Source organism: Chlorocebus sabaeus, chromosome 13, assembly GCF_047675955.1.
Source record: "Chlorocebus sabaeus isolate Y175 chromosome 13, mChlSab1.0.hap1, whole genome shotgun sequence".
Classification (NCBI taxonomy): domain Eukaryota; kingdom Metazoa; phylum Chordata; class Mammalia; order Primates; family Cercopithecidae; genus Chlorocebus; species Chlorocebus sabaeus.
Window position 1 is genome coordinate 63016184 of NC_132916.1, and position 22497 is coordinate 63038680.

Genomic DNA, 22497 nt, shown 5'->3' on the forward strand with positions numbered 1-22497 from the left:
AAAGGTGATTCTGCAGATGAGATGAGACAAACAGGCTTGGGTTCAGAAGGTTTCCAGATGCTAAGAGCTTAGGTTATATTCTGTTAATAATGGGGAGCCGGTAAAGAATTTCTAACTAGGACAGGCTGACCAAGTTTGTTTTAAAGATAACACCCAGAGGTGAGGCTTAATAATACCACCACTCTGAACCTTGTACACAAGCTAGTCATACATACGTCTTATCTCTGGCTAGCTTTCAGCCTCTGGAGGAAAGCACTAAAGTCATTCATCTTTGATTGCACTATAACATCCAGCCCAGTGCCTCACTTGCAGTATGCACTTAGACAATTTTTCCGTCCACACAGACTTAAGATGACACATTCCAGTTTGTCAGGACTTAGGCTCAGCCGTCAGTAATATCTTTGTGTCAGTTAACTTCACACATATTACCCTCAAACAGTTAAGTACTGAGAAGCCAATCAGAATTTTAGAGCTTAGCAGGGAACATAGAGATCATAAATTGTTTTTCAGAGGGGGAAGCCAAGTACAAAGATGGGAAACGACTCCCAACATCCTGCAGCTTGCCGCTGACAACACTGCAACCAGAATTCTGGTCTCCCATCTCATCTTCTGGAATCGTTAATGACAAGATGTCAGTGATACTGCGGTTTTGCGAAATAAGAGACAATTATATTTTCTTCCCCTGTTCAGTGGCTTTTTCAGAATAATATAGCACTCCTCCTGCCCCCCAATTCTATAACAATATTTGTTTCAACTAGAAAATGATTTAAAACTGTATAAATGAATATAAGTAATGAAAAATTTCTTTCTTGAATCTTACGTGGCTGGGCGTGGTAGCTCACTTCTGTAATCCCAGCACTTTGGGAGGGTGAGGCAAGCAGATCACCTGAGGTCAGGAGTTAGTGACCAGCCTAGCCAACACGGCAAAATCCCGTCTCTACTAAAAATACAAAAATTAGCTGGGCACAGTGGTGCATACCTGTAGTCCCAGCTACTTGGGAGGCTGAGGCACAAGAATCACTTGAACCCAGGAGATGGAGGTTGCAGTGAGCCAAGATCATACCACTACACTCCAGCCTGGGCAACAGAGCAAGACTCTGTCTTTTAAAAAACAAACAAACAAACAAACAAAACCAATTAATTAGCCGGAGACATCTGACCTTCGCCCTTTGCACATCAATTTTACTGAAGTATTCTTTGGGAAGTAGCAAACTAGGCAAATTGTAAACTCAGCTGCAAGTGCTAAACCATTCGTGTATTTATTAATTTCAAATGTTTATCATTCCTTCCCTTGTAACCTGTGCCTATTTTTTTTGAGTCTATGGAGTTACTAATGACCAATTATAACCCTAAAAATAAGCACCAAACGCCATTAAGATGAAAGAATGGTTATAGATATTAATCAAACATGTCATGTGATGCTTCCTTGATTTCTCTTAGACTTATTTGAATTTTAACGAAATCGGGGGTGAGTGAGGAGACTTCAGGATCAACCATGAAGTCACCACCTTTAGGCAACAAAGAGCCAATTTGCATTTCTAAATTAACTGGCTAAAGAAACCAAGTCCATCTTTGGCCATGAGATTCCCAGGGTGAGCTCTGTCCCTGTGAACTTCCATAAAGTGGAGGGCAGCTGAAAGGGCATCAAAGGGACAGGTCTCTTCAGTGCTCTTGAGGTCTGAGATCAGAATAGGCCAGCATGTGTGAGCACCAGGAACCCTTAACTTCTCTGGGTCTTGCTTTGCTTATCTACAAAATGGAAAGGGGGACTGACCAGAGGACTGGGAGGCTCCTTCCAGCTCCAGCATTCTAGGGGTCTTTCAGAGGTTGATGGTGGGTGGGCAAAGGCATCTTGCTCATGTGGATGAAATGAACCTGAGTATTAAGCATCTGTCACTGTCATCAGAAGTGTTCCTTGTTCTGTTCCTTTATCCCTCCTCCCCACAGTGTATTCTCTGGAGTACAATAGGTAGGAGAGAAAGCCCCAACTAAATCATAAGGCCATTTGAGATTTCTAAAATTGTCTCTGTGTTCCATTCCACTTCAATTAAAATGTACCCCTCCCTCCACAGACCCTTGTAACTTCCACATTGAGGGGCAGGTACATTGAGATATGAATACTTTACATGAATATGTTCATTTCATTCCCATGTAAACAGATATTATGGTCTTTATAGATGAGAAAACAAGATCAAAATGTTGAAGAAACAAACAAAATTAAACTCAAATAACCTATGCCTAGTATGTAACAGAGTCAGGACTGGAATTTAGATGTGACTCAGGTACTTCACATGACATCTGTACTTCTCCTGTTAGAAAGCAGGAACATGGCTGGGTGTGGAGGCTCACGCCTGTAATGCCAGCACTTTGGGAGGCTGAGGCAGGAGGACGGCTTGAACCCAGGAGTGTAAAACCAGACTAGGCAACATGGCAAAACCCCATCTCTACAAAAAATACAAAAACTAGCTGGGCACCTTGGTGTATGTCTGTAGTCCCAGCTACTCAGGGGGCTGAAGTGGAAGGATGGATTGGGTCCGGGAAGTCAAGGCTGCAGTGAGCCATGATCATACCACTGCACTCCAGCCTGGGCAACAGAGCAAGACCCTGTCTCAAAAAAAAAAAAAAGAAAGAAAAAAAGAAAAAAAGAAAAAAGAAAGGCAAGCAAGCAGGAATAGGAAGCTTCTGAAGTTTAGGTCACATTTTGACCTAAGTAATGGTTATATAAGTGTTCACTCTATTTCTTAAGCCGTACACGTTTTTATGTACCTCTCTGTGTTATATGTCATATTTTTTAAAAAGTTACAGAAAAAAAGATGAAGAATTCAATGTGGTTAGCACCAGGTGGGCAAAGCAGATGTCCATCTTGGGCCTGTCTGAGGTAGTGAGCAGATGCATCATGCCGTCAGGGAGAGCTCTCAATCAATGTCCACAGGCCATTCCTGCAAAGGCACCTCCTAGATGGTCCTGGGAAAGCGCCACAGGACCTTCAAGTGGAGAACCGATAGCGAAAGACAAGGGGTATCTGCAATATCTCAGGGACGCATGTGCTCTAGGCAGATAAATAAGACAGACAAGCAACCTCATCAAATCCAGAAGGAGGCCCACAATCTCTCCCAAGACAAACATACTTGTCTACGCCAAAAGGGAGCAAGGAAGCTTCATGACAACTAAGGGTGGATGCAGTCACCCTCAAAGTCTGCTGTCAGTAACTGTAGAAAATCTGGCTGGAACAACTTGGAAATCTAGTTCGTAATTTTAGGAAAGGTAAATCATTCTTTTTTTTTTTTTTTTTTTTTTTTTTTTTTTTTTTTTTTTTTGAGACAGATTCTCACTTTGTCACGAGGCTGGAGTGCAGTGGCACGATCTTGGCCCACTGCAGACTCTGCCTCCCAGGTTCAAGCGATTTTCCTGCCTCAGCGTCCTGAGTAGGCTGGGACTACAGGCATGTGCCACCACACCTGGCTAATTTTTGTATTTTTAGTAGACATGGGTTTCACCATGTTGGCCAGGATGGTCTCAATCTCCTGACCTCGTGATCCTCCTGCCTTGGCCTCCCAAAGTGCTGTGATTATAGGCATGAGCCACTGCACCCGGCCAGTAAATCATTCTTTAATGTTAAACAGGTCGATGTGTGCACAATTGTTCTTAATCACTTGGTGTAAGTAGTTATTTTTTCACATTGTGTCATAAATTCTCGACTCCTATCCTTTCAGGTATAATAAATATAGCCCTCTGACTTTGAATGACATAGGCCAGATTCAACACTCCTTGTGCTCACACTTTTAATTCTAGAGCCATAGAGCATGCTGACCTGCTAAAATGCATTTCTTCAGGAAAGAGCTGTGACTAGAGAACATTTCTGATGCCAACAACAGCTGCTCTGTGAACTAATTCAGGCAGGAGCATACACAGAGACAGTAACTAAAGTGCCTGTTAAACACACTGTGAGAAATTATGTTTATCTCCCTCCCAAGTTGGGCTTTTGGGGGATGGAGCCTTAAAAGTGACATGTCTTTATTTCAGCCTTTAATATGCTCATAGTTGTCAAATGAGGTCTACAGGTGACAAAAAAGCAAAATCTGAAGGTCTCATTCAGCTTACTCCTATCTTTTGATTTCTTTTCTACTTAGTTGTAGCCCTTTCCATAAAGCTAAAAACTATGCAGATAAATGTTTAGCCAGCTTTAGGTTACTTATCATCACAGCTATCTCCAACGAAGTTCATGAAGGATTCAAACAATGCTGGACGTAAAAAAGGTAGACTTCTTCTGGAAACTCAGTAAGAAGCTGAGTGAATTCTTCACGGATAACGGGATCCATCTTCAAAAATTTATTTTTTGTTGCTAGCCAGGTGTCTATTGAACCAAATATTAAAATGCCATTTTTAAATCTGGGTAAATGTTGAGTATCTCTTATCCGAAATGCTTAGGACCAGAAATGTTTCAGAGTTTGGATTTTTTCTGATTTTTGAATATTTGCATTATAACTACTGATTGAGAATCCCTAATCCCAAAACCCAAAATGCTCATATGAGTACTTCCTTTGAGCATCATGTCAGTGCTCAAAACGTTTTGGATTTGGGAGCATTTCAGATTTCTAATTTTCAGATTAGGGATGTTCAACCTGTACATGTTTGTATCTTCATTAGCAGTGAACCATTACCTAAATCTCTAGTAACAAAACAAATCAACAAACAAAACCAAGACATTTAATCTAAGCCTGTGACCATCACATTTTATCAAAGTCTCCAGAGACTCTCCAACTGTAAATACAAAAGGTATCTGCTATATTCAGATCAGAGTAGAGCGAAACTATACATGGATAAGAGCCTGCTTCACATGCCATTTTACACATCTTGAAAGACTATCTCCTCTCTCATGTGAGGATGGGAGCAGGAGGGAGTGGGGAAGTCAGGGGACCTCCCAGGGCCTTTCTTTCTTCTCTGACTGAGCCCTCTCTCCCTGTGTGCACAATGTACCTCAGGCACACCTCCATCACACTACTGTCTGTTCACTACTGTAAGACAGTAAGCTTGCAGCAGCAAACCTCAAGACAAGCTCTGCTAGAAGTTGCTGCCAAGACAGCAGGCCTGGCTCTTTAAAGTTGAGGACCCAGGAACTTTCATCCATTCATTTAAACAGTCCTGGCATAGAACCAAACAGATGCTCGATATTGATTAACTTATGTATATTATTCCCTTTTATGTACTAAGTCAAACTGAGTTTTTTCACCAAACATTTTCCACTAATTCTGTGGCTTCTTCAATTAATCTGTTAACTACTAAGGATTTATGTATTATTTTTAAAAGTATATGTTTACATTTCATTATTCATTTATTGATACTCGCTGTGTCATTTCCCTTCACACTTTATAGTTCCCAAGAGGAGACTAGCTCCCCATAAAAACCGACAGACTAATTCATACAATAAGCATTTAATGGTGACGAAAAAGCAATAACCTGTTGAATATTAAAGAATGGCATTCTTTTCTTAAAATTATGGACACAGTAAGAATAGAAGAAGAAACAAAATAGATTACTCACTGTGAATAATTAGCTACCTTTCTATATTTTAAGTAGAGAATGCTGAGGTTGAATGAACTTAGACTGATAATTTATATAACATCAAATCTTAATAGTGCCACATATTCAGGGACTGATTTTTTAATCTTCACTGAAATGAGGTAATAAATACCTTGTGCTCATGTTGTGTTTATTTCAGGTTGCTAAGATGATACAGGGGAAGAGGTCCATGAAGTTCTGTACATGTGGTTAAAAGTAAATAACTGAGACCAAAGAACTCAGATAATCTTTCTCATTTCATCCTTCCCAACCACTGTTCATAAGTCTGTAATTTATCTAAAATCTCTTACGAAGTTTTAAAATCCAGACTTTAAAGGTTGCGCTCCAGGAATTTTCCAAAGTTATTAATTTTATTAATAGTAAATTCCTTTGATGAACCATTTTAGAGCATTAAAGCAATTATGAAAGCATTTATCTTTTCAAAATCAAATTCAAGTTTAGGCAAAACCAGTGGGGATATATGATATTTCATATAGATGTACTGCATATTCAAAAAGAAAAGCAGAAATGCCTATAAACAGATGTTCAGTTTTTCAAGGGGAGAGAAGTGAAGTCCTGATCTGGAACTTGAAAATACATGAAATAGGGAGTGAAGCACAGTTTCCTGGAGAGTGATCAAAAACAGTTGAGCCTGAATATTCAAACTCACACATACCTTCACAAAAGTGTTTTCTACAAGCCAGACCATGTAGTGCTCTGTTGCTTAGGAGCTGGGCAGAGAAATACTAACCAGGCACTGCCTCAGGGATTTGTCCTGGGAACGGTGCCATTTAACATTCTTATTAGTTATTTGGTGGAGGAAGGTGAGCTATAAGTAGAGAAGTTCCTGGTCACAATTTACTAAAGATAAATCACCAGGAACTAAAGGGATCTAGAAAAAACTCTGGTTGGATTTAGGTACATTAAGGGACCAATATTATGACAGCAACAAAGGTCAAAGCACAACTCCAAGGCCATTTACAAACAAACCAAACAAATGCCATTCTTCTCATTTAAGATTGAAGTCACTAAAGATAGAGGTTACTCAGGCTAAATAAAAAGGAAAACCAACAATGCCCTCATTTCTGAATAGTCCAATAGCAAAGCTATGAGATACAAGATACTGGAAGATACATTAGATAATCTAAGCATTACAAAAGATTAAAGGAACAAAAAATAGAGCCATGATCTGAAATGTCTGCACAGTTCTGTTCAGAACACCAAATCCATGGTGAACCTATGGATAGCTATTCTTTCTCTCTCCAAACAGAAATTATCTGCCCTCTTTAATTCCCATACAGTAATTTTTCGTTTGTCTCCTCAGTATTTTCCACATTGCGATTTGCACAAGAGATGCAGGCATAAATTCTTTGAGAGCTAGGACCCTGCCTTTGTACTCTGCAATTCTGCCAGAATAACAGATTCCCAATAAATAAATCATTGTTAAAGGCAGTATAGTGTAGCAGTTAAGAATATGAGCTGCACAGCCTCAGACTGTCCAAGTTTAAATCCTGGTCCTACTGCTAATTAATTTGGAGATTTTGGGCAAGTTTCTAATTGTTGTGCTCCTGTTTTTCCATCTGGGCATAGTAACAGTAAGCAGTAGGATCACTGGGAAAATGAAATGAGGTAATACATTTAGGGGACCTAGAACAGTACCTGGCATTATAGGTAAGTGTTTAATAAATGTTATAAGTCATCGTAGTGGTGGTACATTAAAGAATGAACCACTTCATAAGTGACTGCTAGACAAGATAAAATTATTTTTCTAGATTTTCCTTGAATCAATGACAGAATTTCTCCCAAAGTCAAGTCTTCCACAATAGGATAAAATACAGAGCCCCAATAAAACTAAATTTCAGATAAATAACAAATACTTCTTTGCTATACTAATGTCCCAAATACTGCATGGTAGGAGAAGTCTGGTGGGAGCAGCATCTGGTAGAATAAGAAGTTTGGTTTGTGTGTGTTTTTACAAGGAGTGGTTTTACAAGTCACTCCTTCCTCTTTGAAGAACTACTTTCCTTCTTTGTCACCTTTAGGCTGCCCTCCTTGCCACACATTTACTTTTTAACTTCAACAACAAATTGGGCCGGGTGCAGTGGCTCAAGCCTGTAATCCTAGCATGTTGGGAGGCTGAGGTGGGTGGATCACACGAGGTCAGGAGTTTGAGACCAGCCTGGGCAATGTGGTGAAACCCCATCTCTACTAAAAATACAAAAATTAGCCAGGTGTGGTGATGCACTCTTGTAATCTCAGCTCCTCAGAAGGCTGAGGCAGGAGAATTGCTTGAACCTGGGAGGTGGAGGTTGCAGTGAGCCAAGATCACGCCACTGCACTCCAGCCTGGGTGACAAAGTGAGACTCCATCTCAATAAGAAAAACAAACCACAATAAATTCAAGAAAAAATGAGAATTTTAAACTAGATATAGGAATACATTCTTCTTATATTTTCTACTTGACCAAGTATACCTTGCTCATCTGCTGGCAGAACCTAGGCTCAGAGAGCCCAGTTGGGTGCTACACAGTTCTGATAAATCAAACCATTTAGCACATCTTCAAAGTCTATATATAGGTCCTTCTTCCAGCCGGCTTGAACTAAACAGAACAAACAAATGTGTTCAAAAAAACAAATTGGTTTGAATACTTACAATGGTTTTAAAAAGACAGTGGCAAAACTGCCCATGTTAGCAATGGTTTATTTGGATCAAATTAACACTGGTGGTTTAAACATGCTAAAGTGTTTCTGAGAAGGTGTGGGCTCCTGAAAATAGATTTGCATATCTGCAAATAGGCAAGTTTCTGCAGAGACCAGAACATCTTAGGCATGTGTATTATCCCATTTTCACAGTACTGAAAAAGATACACCCAAGACTGGATAATTTATAAAGAAAAAGAGGTTTAGTGGACTCACAGTTCCACATGGCTGGGGAGGTCGCACAATCATGGCAGAAGGTGAAAGGCATGTCTTATATGGTGGCAAACAAGAGAATTGACAACAAAGCAAAAGGGGTGTCCCCTTATAAAACCATCAGATTTCATGAGACTTATTCACTACCACAAGAACAGTATGGGGGAAACTGCCCCCATGATTCAATTATCTCCCACTGGGTCTCTCCTACAACACACGAGAATTATGGGAGCTACAATTCAAGATGAGACTTGGGTGGGGACACAGCCAAACCATATCAGCATGTATTAGGTTGTATTTATGACATCATATAAAGACACAGCCTACTACACATTCAATAAAAGTAGATCTGGTTTTATAGATAGATATCAAGTTTATACTCTCAGGACCCAATAACCAAGAAAATAAGCTCACAGATGATGCCATCTTACCCCTCAATACTGATTTGAGATTGAGCTTGGCTTGGCGGTGCAGGTCCTCAACGCAGGGGGGTCTTGTGGTGGGAAGGAACACATTCTCCTGCTGGTGCCATGGGGCACTGTAGTGGACTGTCCATCGGCTCTCCTCATCTAGGTTGGAAACCGCTATAGAAAAAAAGATAGAATACATTCAGGTGTCAACTTAGGCTTCATTAGCTACAAATTCATTACACCATGATGTGTTTCCATGCCTAACACATCCACGGGTAAGGGCCGGCAAGGGAGCAATGGAGCAAATTCCAAATTAGATTTAATCTTAGATTCCAGGGGTCTTGCCCACAGTGTTTTATTTATAAAGGAAAAGCTGAAAGTGTCCACCCTCCAAACAATGTCTTCATAGAATCATTTGCTCAGTTAACTGCCTCCCAGCATTTCAGGTTCTCCCTTTACTTCAATGTTTGAAAACAATGGACAGAATTGATAGAGACTTCCAATTCCTACTTAACCCCCTCTCACACACACAACAAATATCAGTTACTCAACTGTATAACACCATTGCAACAGTAAATGTTAGACTGTCCTGACAGAAATGAATTTCCTACCAGGAGGTTTATAAGAAATATTCCCTCTCTACAGCATTATTGACAGAGCATCACTGTTATAAACTCAATTGCATTTTTAAAAAATTAAGCGTAAACATTCAATTTACATGCAAATGACATAGCTAATAGATGTGGAGATCCATTTGTGTTACAAAATTCTCTCTGCATTTCCTGCTTTCATGAAATGCTTTTATATTAAAAATGTTTTAAGTTACAATGCAATTGACTCTTCCCAACTCAATCCAATTCAACTAAATTTTCCCAGCACAGAAGAGACCGAGACATTAGAGGATAAAATAACAGGTAAAATCCTGAGACTAAGATAAATCTCTATAATAATTTTTCTTTAAATCCCAGAGGCTTGAGACATCTCTAGTTCATTTTTCCTGACAACACAAGCTAAGTTGGGGCATCAGTGGAGCCCAAAATGAGGCCGACAGCACCAAAACAAATTCATCAACAATGTTTTAATACTTTCTATATGTCTGCCATGTAACCCAGGCATAAGAGAGACTGGAAAGGTGTTGGAGAAAGTCCTTGTGCTGAGGCATTTGCTTGAGGTAGCAAGTGTAACCCTTGTAAAGCCAGCAGATACTTGAATTGTGAGTGAGGAGCAAGTCTTCCTGACTCTGATCTATGCTATAGAGTTCACACTGGGTATCCATGTCCCCAGCATATCATGTACCCCGAAACTAGACCATAAAATGAATTCTCAAATAACGTGAGAACACATGCATAAACTATTCAATCCATTTGAAGATATCTAAAATTAACGAAACATACTCTATAGCACAGTTATTAGCGCTACTTTAAAGATCAAATGAACCAATATACATAAAGTACTCAGCTCATGAAATAACTCAGGTAAAACACAGTTGTGGCAGGAACAGTAAAAATTATTCTAATGAGGCCCCAAACTTCCAACCGTCATTGTCTCTTGTAAACCTGGGCCACAGGTTAGCGCTCATCTCACATACCATCTTTTCTACAGCTACTAAATTTCACAATCTTATGAATCTGAACAGGATAACTCATTTTCAAAAGGATCCCACCTTCTCCATAAGTTGCTAAATGAGAAAGTAAACATTGAGAATAAGGTATCAGGTTAAAAACAGAAATGTCCAGTGTGTTTTCTGCTTAGTATTTGACAAAAGCAGTATGTGCATTCGGCACCTAGTATTTCACATAAACTCTTGTTGAGCAAATGTTTTGCACGGCGCGTACAACTATCAATCTTAATACACAAAATCCACAAAGACCTGACTTAACCCTCATTTGTGTTTCAGAAGAATCTAGCACTGGGCCAAACTCACCATATGTCCCCCCAAGTGTAGCCAGAGTTCATCAGTGTTTTGTGCTGATGACCATTTATTTTAAAGATTGAGTTACCATATTTCAGAGTAGAAACTATGGAAAATGAAAACTTTTCCTATTTGCCAATTACAAATCAAATCCAAGTAATGGCATTCGTGTCTGCACCATCAGTCGCACCATCAGCCCCACTGCACAGCTACCAACTGGCTCCTATGAGAAAGTCTCTTTCGCTGGTGTTCCTCACTCTTGCCAGGGGCACTTTTAATCTGTCCATCCAAAGGCAGCCTTCGGCAAGAAGCTGCAGAAAATCAGCACACCGTGCTGCTCTTCGTAGCTTTCTCCAAAGCCCCTTTTATCAATGCCCCTACCCATGTACATTTATCCAGTTTAAATCACTGGTCCAAAAACTAAACTAAACTAAAATAAAACAACAACTATGTAAAAACAAAGCCAGGTAGTTATAAAAATTATCATTTTCAAGAGAATGAAGAAGCAACTAGATTAAAGAAATGTAAGTCAATGGTAAGCACACAATAAAGCCACACCACAAAAGCTCTGTACCTTACAACAATCACTGATCAGTCTAGACGGTTTGTGCTTGCTCGAGCTCTTAAATACACAACAAAGAGTGCCAGGGAGTTTTAGGGGATTATCTCCACCAGAAACATGTCATACATTACACAGAGGCTCCCTTACCTCAGCTGCATATTTAGCCAAAGAATCAAAAAATCATACACTGGATATTAAGGGAAACATAAATTAAGTACAAGAATTTTTCCCCCTCTTCAAAGGACTCCTTTTGAAAAGCACAAAAGTAGTAAATTCACTTAAAACCCCAATCATAAATAAATAAGACATGCTAAGATCACATAATACTGTCCTAGAGTTACAAAAGTCTGAGGTATTTAAACAACCTGGTATAGAGTTTAACTCATGCCTACTATGCTGTTTCACACTCTTAATTTAATCACACAAAGGAACGAAGGACCTAAAACACACACATGGACACACACACACACACACACACACACACGGGCACACAGGGACATACACACATACGGAAACATATGCACACAATAGGTAGTAGAGAGAAAAGGAATACTTACTTTTCTTCTTAAAAAGTTTAATTAAAGACTTAATCTTTGCATTAATGAAGACCACCATTTCCAGGGCACCTACATAGAGCTTAGAAATGTAAATCACATTAAAAGCTCAGCCCATGAGGCAGGTGGCAAGCTTCGTCCTGCTCCAGATTCTAACTTTTCTTCCCCCGGTCTCATATCCTTAGACATCTGCCCAGGCTGATGTAACTCTGAGGTTGAGCTTATTGTCAGGCAGTTACAAACCATTAACAGTCCTTGAACCTGAAAAACTCCTACTGAAACCTAATCTTTAAGGCTGAGAGCAGCCAGTGACATCGTGCGCAGAAAGAAAGGGAAAGCCAATCACGGTTCTTATTTGCATGACAGCCACATCAAGCTTTCTGCCTCAGTGCGCATTCATTCAGTTTTCTCTCCAACAGATCAGAAGCTCCCCCTCTCTGAGCCCACAAAAATAGTGCAGATTCTCCTCTATGGAAGTCAAGGTGAAACAAATGTGTTCCCCATTTCACTAAGCCACTATGAACATCCAGATCTTTTACAGGAGCTGCCAAGTCTGAGAGCAATTCCAGTTAATTCAGGGTATATGGGATTTGAACTGATTTAGGGGGTAAAAGAGCCAAACTATTGTTTCCCAACCACGCCCCAGGCTCTGCCTCCCATACCAAAGGAACTTGTACAAGCAGTAAAACTTGAGAATGGAATCTCCAAGGAGCTGCAAATGATGACTTGGTTGCATTTTTGTGCAAATTAGGATGCCCTGTCTTCTCACCCTTCTTTGCCAGTGATTGAGAATCAGCATTGTGTGTTCCAAAGCGTGATGTTATTTGCATCTAGCTGCCACAACAATCAAGGAAAAAAAAAAGAAACCACCAAAAAAACACAACTTTCCCACTACAAATGAGAAATTAGATAAAGTACCCTGATCACTTTAATCTTTATTTTAAATGTAATTGTCACCTAAGCTCCTGGTTTTCAGAATTCCATAATCGCCCTTCCCTCACAGTCGTCTCAAACAAACATTATCTGAGTTACTCTTTAACTTGAATATACCATCCAGAGTGCTGGTTCTTTTGCCCATTTGCAATTAACCACAGAGGACTAAGGAAGCACAAGCAGAGATGGAGAAATCAGAAACAGAGTATAAGAAGGCACTGGAAAAACATATTCCGGGGTAAAGGGATAGGAGAAAAAAAGAATATAGATCAGGAAATACTATGAAAAGGGAAAAAGGAAAAGAACCTTCCTCACATCTCAGCCCAGTTCCACTTCATGGCCAAACACTTTTGAAACAATTTTGACAACCTCTTATTTCATAGCTTTGGGCCAGACTTATAACTCAATGGAAAAATGTAATAATCCACTAATTCAAAACATTTAGTTTATAACAAAGGCTCTTAGTCAAAGAATAAAATTTATGTAAGGGGCTCTGTCTAGGGAAAGCTTTGAAATGATTCCTTCTCGAGTCTTTCTATGCGCTTTATTTTTTCAACAACAAAACAAAAAACAAATAGAAACATTACCATCTTATCACACATATTATCAGATTTCCAACTTGTGTTCTTTCATTCTATATATAGCTTTATTTTAAAGTAATTAAATTGCCAGATGGCAAATGAGAAACGACTGAGCCTGTAAGTCAGATTATGTGGCTGCCTTAAATTAGCGGGCAAAGTTCCCCTTTGGAAAACAAATTTATCTGCAGAGTGACCTCGCTCTGCTCATTGCATTAGACACAAGGAGAGCTGGGGGCAAAAACACTCATATGCACAATCCACAAGTGTTTGAGGTTAAGTGTCACCATGCAAATGTCCAGTGAAAAGAGAAATTGTTCTCTTGAGAAACGCTGATTATGCTCAATCCTCCATAGCAGGTAGCTTTCCATGTGTTCAACAATGGCATCTGAATATAGATTCATTCCTCAGAAAGATAAATACTGGGCACCGATGCTAACTACTACTCTTTCATTTAGTTGGGATACGTCATTGGACAAAACAGGTGAGATCCCTGCCCTCATGGAGCTTAAATTGTTAGACACTAAACTACAATTTTATGGTATATTAGGAGACGAGCACAATAGACAAAATAAAAAAGTTGAGTAACATAAAAGGGGGGGTTTGAGGGTGGCCAGGCTGCAGTATCATAGGAGTCAGGGTGGTCCTCATGAAAAGGTGAGATTTGAGCAAAACCTTGAAGGAGGCAATGGCAAGAAAACAAAACTCTGTATAATGAATCTCACTGGCTCTCATTTTAAAGACAGACAGAGACTCCTCAGGCTGTGAGACACATTTCCATCTCCCTGGACCAGAGAAGTGCTCTTTCCTCTCAGAAAATGAACTGTAGGAAGAATCTTGCATGGAGTAATTTCCTTTCTCACTCAATATTAAATGTGATATAAAGTGGCCGCAGTTGTTCCTCTGTATCCATTCCAGGACGCCCCTTGGATACAAAAATCCTTGGATGCTCCAGTCCCTGATATAATAGTATTTGCATGCAACCTATGCACATCTTCCTATATACTTTAAATCATCTCTACATTACTTATAGTACCTAATACAATGTAAATGCTATGCAAGTAGTTGTTATACTGTATTGGTTTAAAAATATGTATTTTTTTTATTGCTGCATTACTTTTATTGTGGTTTTTTCTCCAAATATTTTTGCTCCATGGTAGCTTGAATCCGTGGAAGTAGAACTAATGGATATGGAGAGCCAACTGTACTTGGTTACACACAAGGAAGTGGTAAACCTAGGGGGAGAATGCAGGCTTCCATCCCGGCATCCTAGGATGTCTCATCTGTGCATTATTCCACACTGCCATGTAACACCATAAAATCCAGATTTTCAGGAAATAAACCAAATAAACTATCACATTTCTTGCGTTCTATATTAAGTTGTATTTTCAAAGTGCTTATTAATTAGAAAGTTTCCCCAACCAATTGCCAGCTCTTACTTTACATCCTTCATATGAGCATGAGCACAGGGAAACGTTTTCATCATATAATTTGCATGCCTCGATGCTGTGGTTGATGGAAGAGCTGTATTCTTCTGGAAGTGTATTTTTTAATTGTACAATTTATATGTGCAACAGAAAAGATATAAATCCACGGTACTTCCGATGCCAACTTCAGCCATATATGACAGTGGCAAAAAAAAAAAAAAAAAAGTTTTTGTAAAGATAGGGTACTATGTTGCCCAGGCTGCAGTCAAACTCCTGGCCTCAAGCAATCCTCCCACCTCAGCCTCCCAAAGTGTTTGGATTACAGGCAAGGCCCATTGCACAGGGCAAAAAAAGAAAAAGAAATGTTCTAATGAACTAGACATGAAAAACTTGACACCAATGCATAATAGCGAAAAGCAGTCCCCCTCTGGAACCATCCTACCCAGGTTACCAGCCACTTACTAGAAGAGTCACCTCTCCATCCCTTGGTTTGCTCATCTGTAAAATGGGATAACAACAGTGTTTATATCACCAGGTCATGATGAGAACTAAGAGTTATTATTGATAAACTCCTTAGAACAGTACCTGGTATGTAAACATATGTAAGTGTATGTTAAATCAATGAATAAAATCTCAAGAGATAGCTTAGCAGCCTTCTGCTTGATAAAGGGCCATGCTTTCATGCAAGGAAATCAGCGTGGCAGACCCCACAGCTGTCTTTCTACTTGTCTCTGACTTAAACTGCCAACTCCTCGAGTAATTGCTATATACTCCCTGCTTCCAATTTATATCCACATATTAACTTTTCTATAGTCTAAGATTTTATTTCAGTTTTTAAAAAATTCTCAGTGGTCATCAGTGAATTTCTGATTCCTACTAATGATGTTTTTCTTTCTCCTCACCTTCCTAATGATCTTCTTAATCATATACTTCCAACCACCCAGCTCTTGATCCTCTTCACTGACACTGCAACACACTAGTTCCTCTCCCACATGTGATGGCTCTTTCTCTGAATTCCAACGAACTCTAACCAAGCTTCAAAGATCTAGTCCATAAGCCTTTGTCCTATACTTATTTCCCCTTGAAACTTGAATGATTTTGTTAGTATAGAGCAGAGGTCAGCAAATCATGATCCTTTGGCCAAATCCAGCCATTAAATGATTTTTTTTAAAGAAAGAGAAGAATTTTTCATAACGTGAAAAGTACATGAAATTCAAATTTCAATGTCCAATAATAAAGTAATGGAATGCCACCACACCTATTTGTTCAAAGATTTGTTTAAACATTGCCTAAGGCTGCTCTGGGGTTGTAACAGCAGGGCTGAGCAGCTACAACTAAGACTGTACGGCTCTCAAAACGGAAAATATTTACTATCTGAACCTTTAAGAGAAAAAGACGGCTGGCCTATGGCTTAAGCTACCGCCTTTAAACATCCTGCTCAACCTTCATTTCTATTTTCTTTCATTTGTCTGCCCTCAGTTCCGTTTGCTAACCTCTACTCAGATTTCACATTATCGCAAGTTCAACATATCTAATTTGAGACAATCTGCTTTTCCCCCTAAACTGTTTCTCAGGAACTACTTTTACTTCTATTAGGACTATCTTTTTTTTTTTCTTCCCATGAACCAGACAGGTAACTTTAATCCCCAGTTAAAAAAGAAAAAAACCGAGGCTAGATGTGATGATGGCTCACACCTGTAATCCCAGAGCTTTGGGAGGCTGAGGAAGGACTGCTTGAGGCCAGGTGTTCAGTACCAACCTAGGCAACACAGAGAAACCCTATACCCAGAAAAATATAAAAATATTAGCCCGGTATAGTGGTTCATGCCTGTAGTCTTAGCTACTCAGGAAGCTGAGGCAGGAAGACTGTTTAAGCCCAGAAGTTTGAGGTTGCAGTGAGCTATGATCACACCACTGCACTGCAGCCTGGGTGACAGAATGAGACCTTGTCTCTTAAAAGAAAAAGAGAGAGAGAGAGAGAAAGAGAGAACATATTTGCTGCCTTGTGTTAGGTGTCCAGGTTAAAAATTAATCAAACATGATCACTGACCTTTGGAAGTTCACAGTCTAGAGGAAAAGATACACCCACACAGATAAAAATGATGACATAAAGTCCAGTGAGAGAGAGTTGACTGTGAAGTTCCTAGGTAAAGTGATAACACACACCCACCTCATTCAAAGGATCACCCGCCATTAGAGTACAGAGAAGAGACTCTTGGGTAAAGCCCAGTCCTGGAACATGGGGAGATACGCTGACACTTTGGTGAAAGGTCACAGGACAGTCCTGTGGGGAAAGATGGTGGGGAAGATGGAGAGAGGCAGGGCAGGCCCGCAGGGTCTTGCTTGCCACCGTGGGTGAGTGGCAGGTAGTGGGCAAGGGTGTCCCTGATGGAGGATCAGAGGGGAACCTGTAGGGCCAATGGTGCATTTTAACTAGAACCCTGGTGTCAAATGGCAAGTAGGTTTGAATAGGCTTGACCAGAGGCGGAGAGAGAAAATGGTGCCACAATCCATACAAAAGGTGAAGAGGTCAGAATTCACTCTCAGCTCAGAATAACTTTCTTTCTCTAGAAAACCTTGGTTTTATCAGCCTGTGTTTCACGTCTGTAAAATGCTTCAGGAACCAAATAAACCTAAAGTATAAAGTTCAAAAAATTAAACCTTGTCCATTTAAATAAATGACTCTGTTACCATCCATGCTTTTATCTTTAGTACGATCTTAAAGTACACCCTCATTATTTTTGTGAAGGCCAAAGATTATATGTCTAAACCTAAAAGCTTCTTAAGAGTAGAGCTGTCTACAGCTTCTAGAACTCACAGACACAGCCTTGCCCATCCCCACCCCCACCCCTATTTACACAAACCCACAGGCCCTCCTTAGTGTATCAAATGCAGTCAGCGCACTGAAAGTCTTTATTTGGAATCCAGAAACTTTTTCACAAACACTGTTAAACAATATTGACTAAAAAGGGTCATTTTCAAATATTGTACACAACAATTTATGCAGAAATGAGCCATGTTTATATCATATTATGCACTTTGAATTAGATAAAATTTGAATCTTTGAGCAATTGAAAATGAAATAGGGGCTGGGCATGGTGGCTCATACATGTAATCCCAGCACTTTGGGAGGCCAAGGCAGGTGGATCACGAGGTCAAGAGATCAAGACCATCCTGGCTAACAGGGTGAAACCTCGTCTCTACTAAAAATACAAAAAATAAGCCAGGTGCGGTGGCGCTACTAAGAGGCTGAGGCAGGAGAATCACTTGAACCCGGGAGGTGGAGGTTGCAGTGAGCTGAGATAGCGCCACTGCACCAGCCTGGGTGACAGAGCTAGACTCCATCTCAAAAAAAAAAAAAAAAGAAGGCCGGGCGCGGTGGCTCAAGCCTGTAATCCCAGCACTTTGGGAGGCCGAGACGGGCGGATCATGAGGTCAGGAGATCGAGACCATCCTGGCTAACACGGTGAAACCCCGTCTCTACTAAAAAATACAAAAAATTAGCCGGGTGCGGTGGTGGGCGCCTGTAGTCCCAGCTACTCCGGAGGCTGAGGCAGGAGAATGGCGTGAACCCGAGAGGCGGAGCTTGCAGTGAGCTGAGATCCGGCCACTGCACTCCAGCCTGGGCGACAGAGCAAGACTCCGTCTCAAAAAATAAAAATAAAAATAAAAATAAAAATAAAAATAAAAGAAAGAAAATGAAATATATAATCAATAAAGATTGTTATTTTCTTCCAAGCTGAAGAGGAGAAAGGGGAAATAAAAATCAGACATAATAGAGTTCTGCTCAGGGCTGTGTATTAAAGGATCGTTTGAAATGCTTCTCAAAGGGATTTAGCTCTTCAAATAGAAAATTTTTCAAAGCAAACTTATCTATAAACAGTGCCTTTACTGATTGTTAATTCATTTTAGGATATTTTTAAAAATCAAGTTTAACATCTAGCATAGAAGACTGTATATGACCAAGGTAATTTAGATGTACTCATCTTTATGCATGGTTAAAATACTTCAAAAACAATTTTTAAATCTATAGACACACCCATTCATTCTTATGCTTTTCAGACTCATTGAAACATTGGAAAACATCACAGCAGAAAGCACAACCCAAGCCTTCTGGGCCAATAAAATAAAATGTACAGAGTAGTAAGGGATTTTATACATTTCTAAAAATTAACATCATCATCTACTTAATACACATTCATAATGTTTTACCAATAGATAAAGATAATTTAGGCCTATCCTGTTTATTAAGGAACAAAGTCTTCCTATAATGTTAACTCTTGAAGGTAAGAATTATGTTTCATGTTTTTATGAATACTTTCACTTGAGAGCAATTATGTAAAGTCTGTAATTCTTGTCTAGCAAAATAACAATTTTGAATTCAAACAATTATTATTGAATTAGTGAAGCTGCAAAGCAAACTAATAACAGAGTCAGGTAAATTAATACAGTCAATAAATGTGTAAATAAAACAGCAACTTTTAAACATAGGGCCGCCAAATAAAATATATGATGTCCAAATAAAGTTGAATTTCAGATAGATAAAAAATAATTTTTAAATATACAATGTCCGAAATATTGAATGGGATATACTTATGCTAAAATATAATTCATTGTTTCTCTGACATTTAACCAAGTGGGCATCTTGTATTTGGTTAATCTGGAAATCTTAAAGTACAATTTAAAAAACTTATCTAAGGTCATAGAATAGTAAGAGTTTGATAGCAGTAGCTGGAAGAAAAATCACTGGTTAGTAATAAAGATTTATTCTTCAAAAGTTGACATTATTAAAGGAATTTTCAAAAATCTACAGTAAAATAAAGTAAAAGTTAATAAATTATAATTTGCAATATTAAAAATAACTTTAAGTATTTGATATGGCAGATTAAAAAAACTACTTAAGATTAATCGAGCCAAATTGAGTGGACTCATAAAGTTCCTGCTGCTGGGCATTTATTTTGACTAGAAACAAACCAAAAGACGAATTGGTCACTTGTGCCTTAAGAATCAATCTCTAATTTTTTTGCATCAGGCATTTTTCTTACAGATTATTACTGTTCATTTCCTAGCAGTCTAAATCTTAGGTATTTGAACCTTCTATCTTTCTTGGTCAGTTTTAACTCCCTGCTGAAGAGCTGCCATGTAAGAAGAACATTAGAGCAGCCACACAGCAGAAGGACCAGCCAGGCACCTAATCCAGCAAACACGAATGGTGGGCAACTGATGTTTTATGTCCACTGATGTGATGAAATAGCAAGTATAAACATCACCTATGGTAAATCAAAGTTTGTTCTGACAAGTTAAATTCTACCATGTTACAGAAATAAAAGAGCTGGAAGAAAAAGAAAAAGCAATCAGTCTTAAACTGGGACATTATGCTGATCTGGCCTCTCCAATAACGTATCAAATAATTAACACTACTACTGCTAATAAAAATAGAAATGTGCCAGACTATAAGAGATTTAAAGAACATCACAACATGATCCTGGATGTGATGCTAGTTTTGGATAAACTAGCTATAAAGTCTTTTACAGATAAGTGGAAAAACCAGAATAGACTCTGGGTGTGATCTTACCCTTATGCTCTCAATTTTTACAGTTACATAATGAGGTAAACAGACACACACACACATTTAAAAGGTAATGCAGAGATACTGTCCACAGAATGAAAACATGAATCTGATAACAGATACTCATGAAGAGTTATTTTAAGTGTCCCACGAATGTTATTTCACAAAAGCATGTTAAAAATCACCAATATTCTAGAATCTCATGGGTATAATGATCTTTTCTTTCTTCTATTTCTGAATTAATCTTTAATGATGAAACATACGACATACTGAAAAAAAGACAAATGGAAATCTCTCTCTTCATCAATTATGGGGTCGGGGGAGTGGTTGGAGACAGAAAGGGGAACCTTAGGAGATGATAATGTATCAATTCTTTAGAAGAAACTTGATCTGGCATCCACTTTGCCAGTTAATTTTGATGCTAGGAAACACCCTTTACTCTGCATGTGCTGAAGCTAAAGGCTTCTGCTGTGGATCCTAGTTAATAATTTAATCCAATATCATTGCTGCCATCGGCTCGGTCAATTTCAAAACGTCTGCTATCACTGTGACTAGTTTAGTCAAGCCACAGTATTCATGTGACAAATGTTGAACAAATGAAAGGCAAGGCAGACAGAAAACATGCTACGAAAAAAAAGAAACCCAAATCAAAAGTCCAAAACACAAAGGGAGCCCTGCTGACACAGCATTCAAAGTTCAGCCATGCCTGCGGGAATGGAAGGCTGCAAAGTCTCTCTAGCGTATGGCTGGGATCATCCAGAGACTGTCCTGAGACGCTAGAAATGAGGTCGGGCTAGCATGGGACAGCTTTGTGAAAGGGATGGGTGCTGATGTTGGAATTATTGGTGAGTATGGAAATAGCACAGGCAAATCAAAAAAGGGAGAGTTCATAGGCCCCTAGAAAGTTAAAGCAGAAGAAAGTCATAAGGAACATTTAAACCAATTTTACAAATAAGTGACCTGCAGTGATCACAGGGCCACCCAGCATCTGTATTGATACCCCATCTTGTGGCCCAGTTTTCAATTCAACGTGCTACTTGCTGCCTTCAGTAAGGGCCAGGGAGGTGAGGGATCCCACTGTCCACACTCCTTCTACCCCTATGCCTTTGCACATGCTATTAATCTGCCTGGGATGCTTGATCCTCCACTTATCCACGTGGCATACCTCTATTCATTTTTCAAGTTATAATTCAAATGTTAACCTTTCTTAGGAAGCATTCCTTGACAGACTGTAATTCTTTATTTCAAAAATATGTCACTTTATTTCAAGGATAACTTCCCCCAAAGTGAGCTATGTCTTTCTTGCAGAAACAGAATAATTTCATTAACTGTAACCTCTTATGCTTGAACCAATTATTCTTTGTGACATGTTGTACAGCCCTAATCCATCTACCCAAGTAGTACAGATTCATCTAATTCATTCTCAAAGGCTATATTAGGTATATAAAGGCTCATTTCAGGAGAGAAATAATGTATATAAGCAGAGCTACATACTGGTGAACTCAACTGTAAAGTTAACTCACTTGGTCTTTCCCAATTCAGTCATTCAAAACACATTTTCTGAATGCCTATAAAGGGTCTAGAACATCTTAGAGAAGAGAACACTTTTCAATCACTTAGAAATTAAAATTTATTTCCTGTGCTATTTATACTTAACATAATCATACATTTACAATAACAGTAATTCAAACAATGAATCAAAATTCGAAAAAGAAATTCATGCAACCTTTCTTCTAAAATCTTCAGGGAAGAAAATCTCATTGTGGAATGAAAAGCCAAAGTATAATATGATGATCCTAGAGATCTAATTTAAAAGAATTGTGATTAGCTAAGTGCTTTATACTCTGAGCTCCCCTGCATTTTTAAAATTGGATAATATCAAGAACTTGCTTGACTGACGGTGTTGTAAAACCTACAAAGAATCTATACTCAAAAGGAATTTTTTATGTAGAAAAAAAAGGAGAGCAAAGGAAGACTTCCTAATAAAGACTACCAGGAGAAACTGACAAAATAAAGTAGAAGGTCGCCACCTACAGGGGACACCATGACACTCAACGACACACTGGTGCATGAAAATGATTC

The 22497-nt window shown here is 39.0% G+C and overlaps 1 protein-coding gene across 5 annotated transcripts in view; it reads right to left on the reverse strand.

Annotated features, from left to right (window-relative positions):
- Positions 1-22497, reverse strand: part of NHSL1 (NHS like 1) — a 273262-nt gene that overhangs the window by 63926 nt on the left and 186839 nt on the right. For 4 of the 5 annotated variants that reach the window (XM_073022531.1, XM_008006865.3, XM_008006864.3 and 1 more), the window contains exon 2: positions 8902-9054. Coding sequence is in view for 4 of the 5 variants with exons in the window: in XM_008006865.3 (XP_008005056.3) it covers positions 8902-9054 (153 nt within the window). In the remaining variant the exon portion in view is untranslated. Of the gene's footprint in view, positions 1-8901; positions 9055-11911; positions 12173-22497 lie in introns of those variants that run through there. The other variant, XM_008006867.3, reaches the window with a different exon arrangement.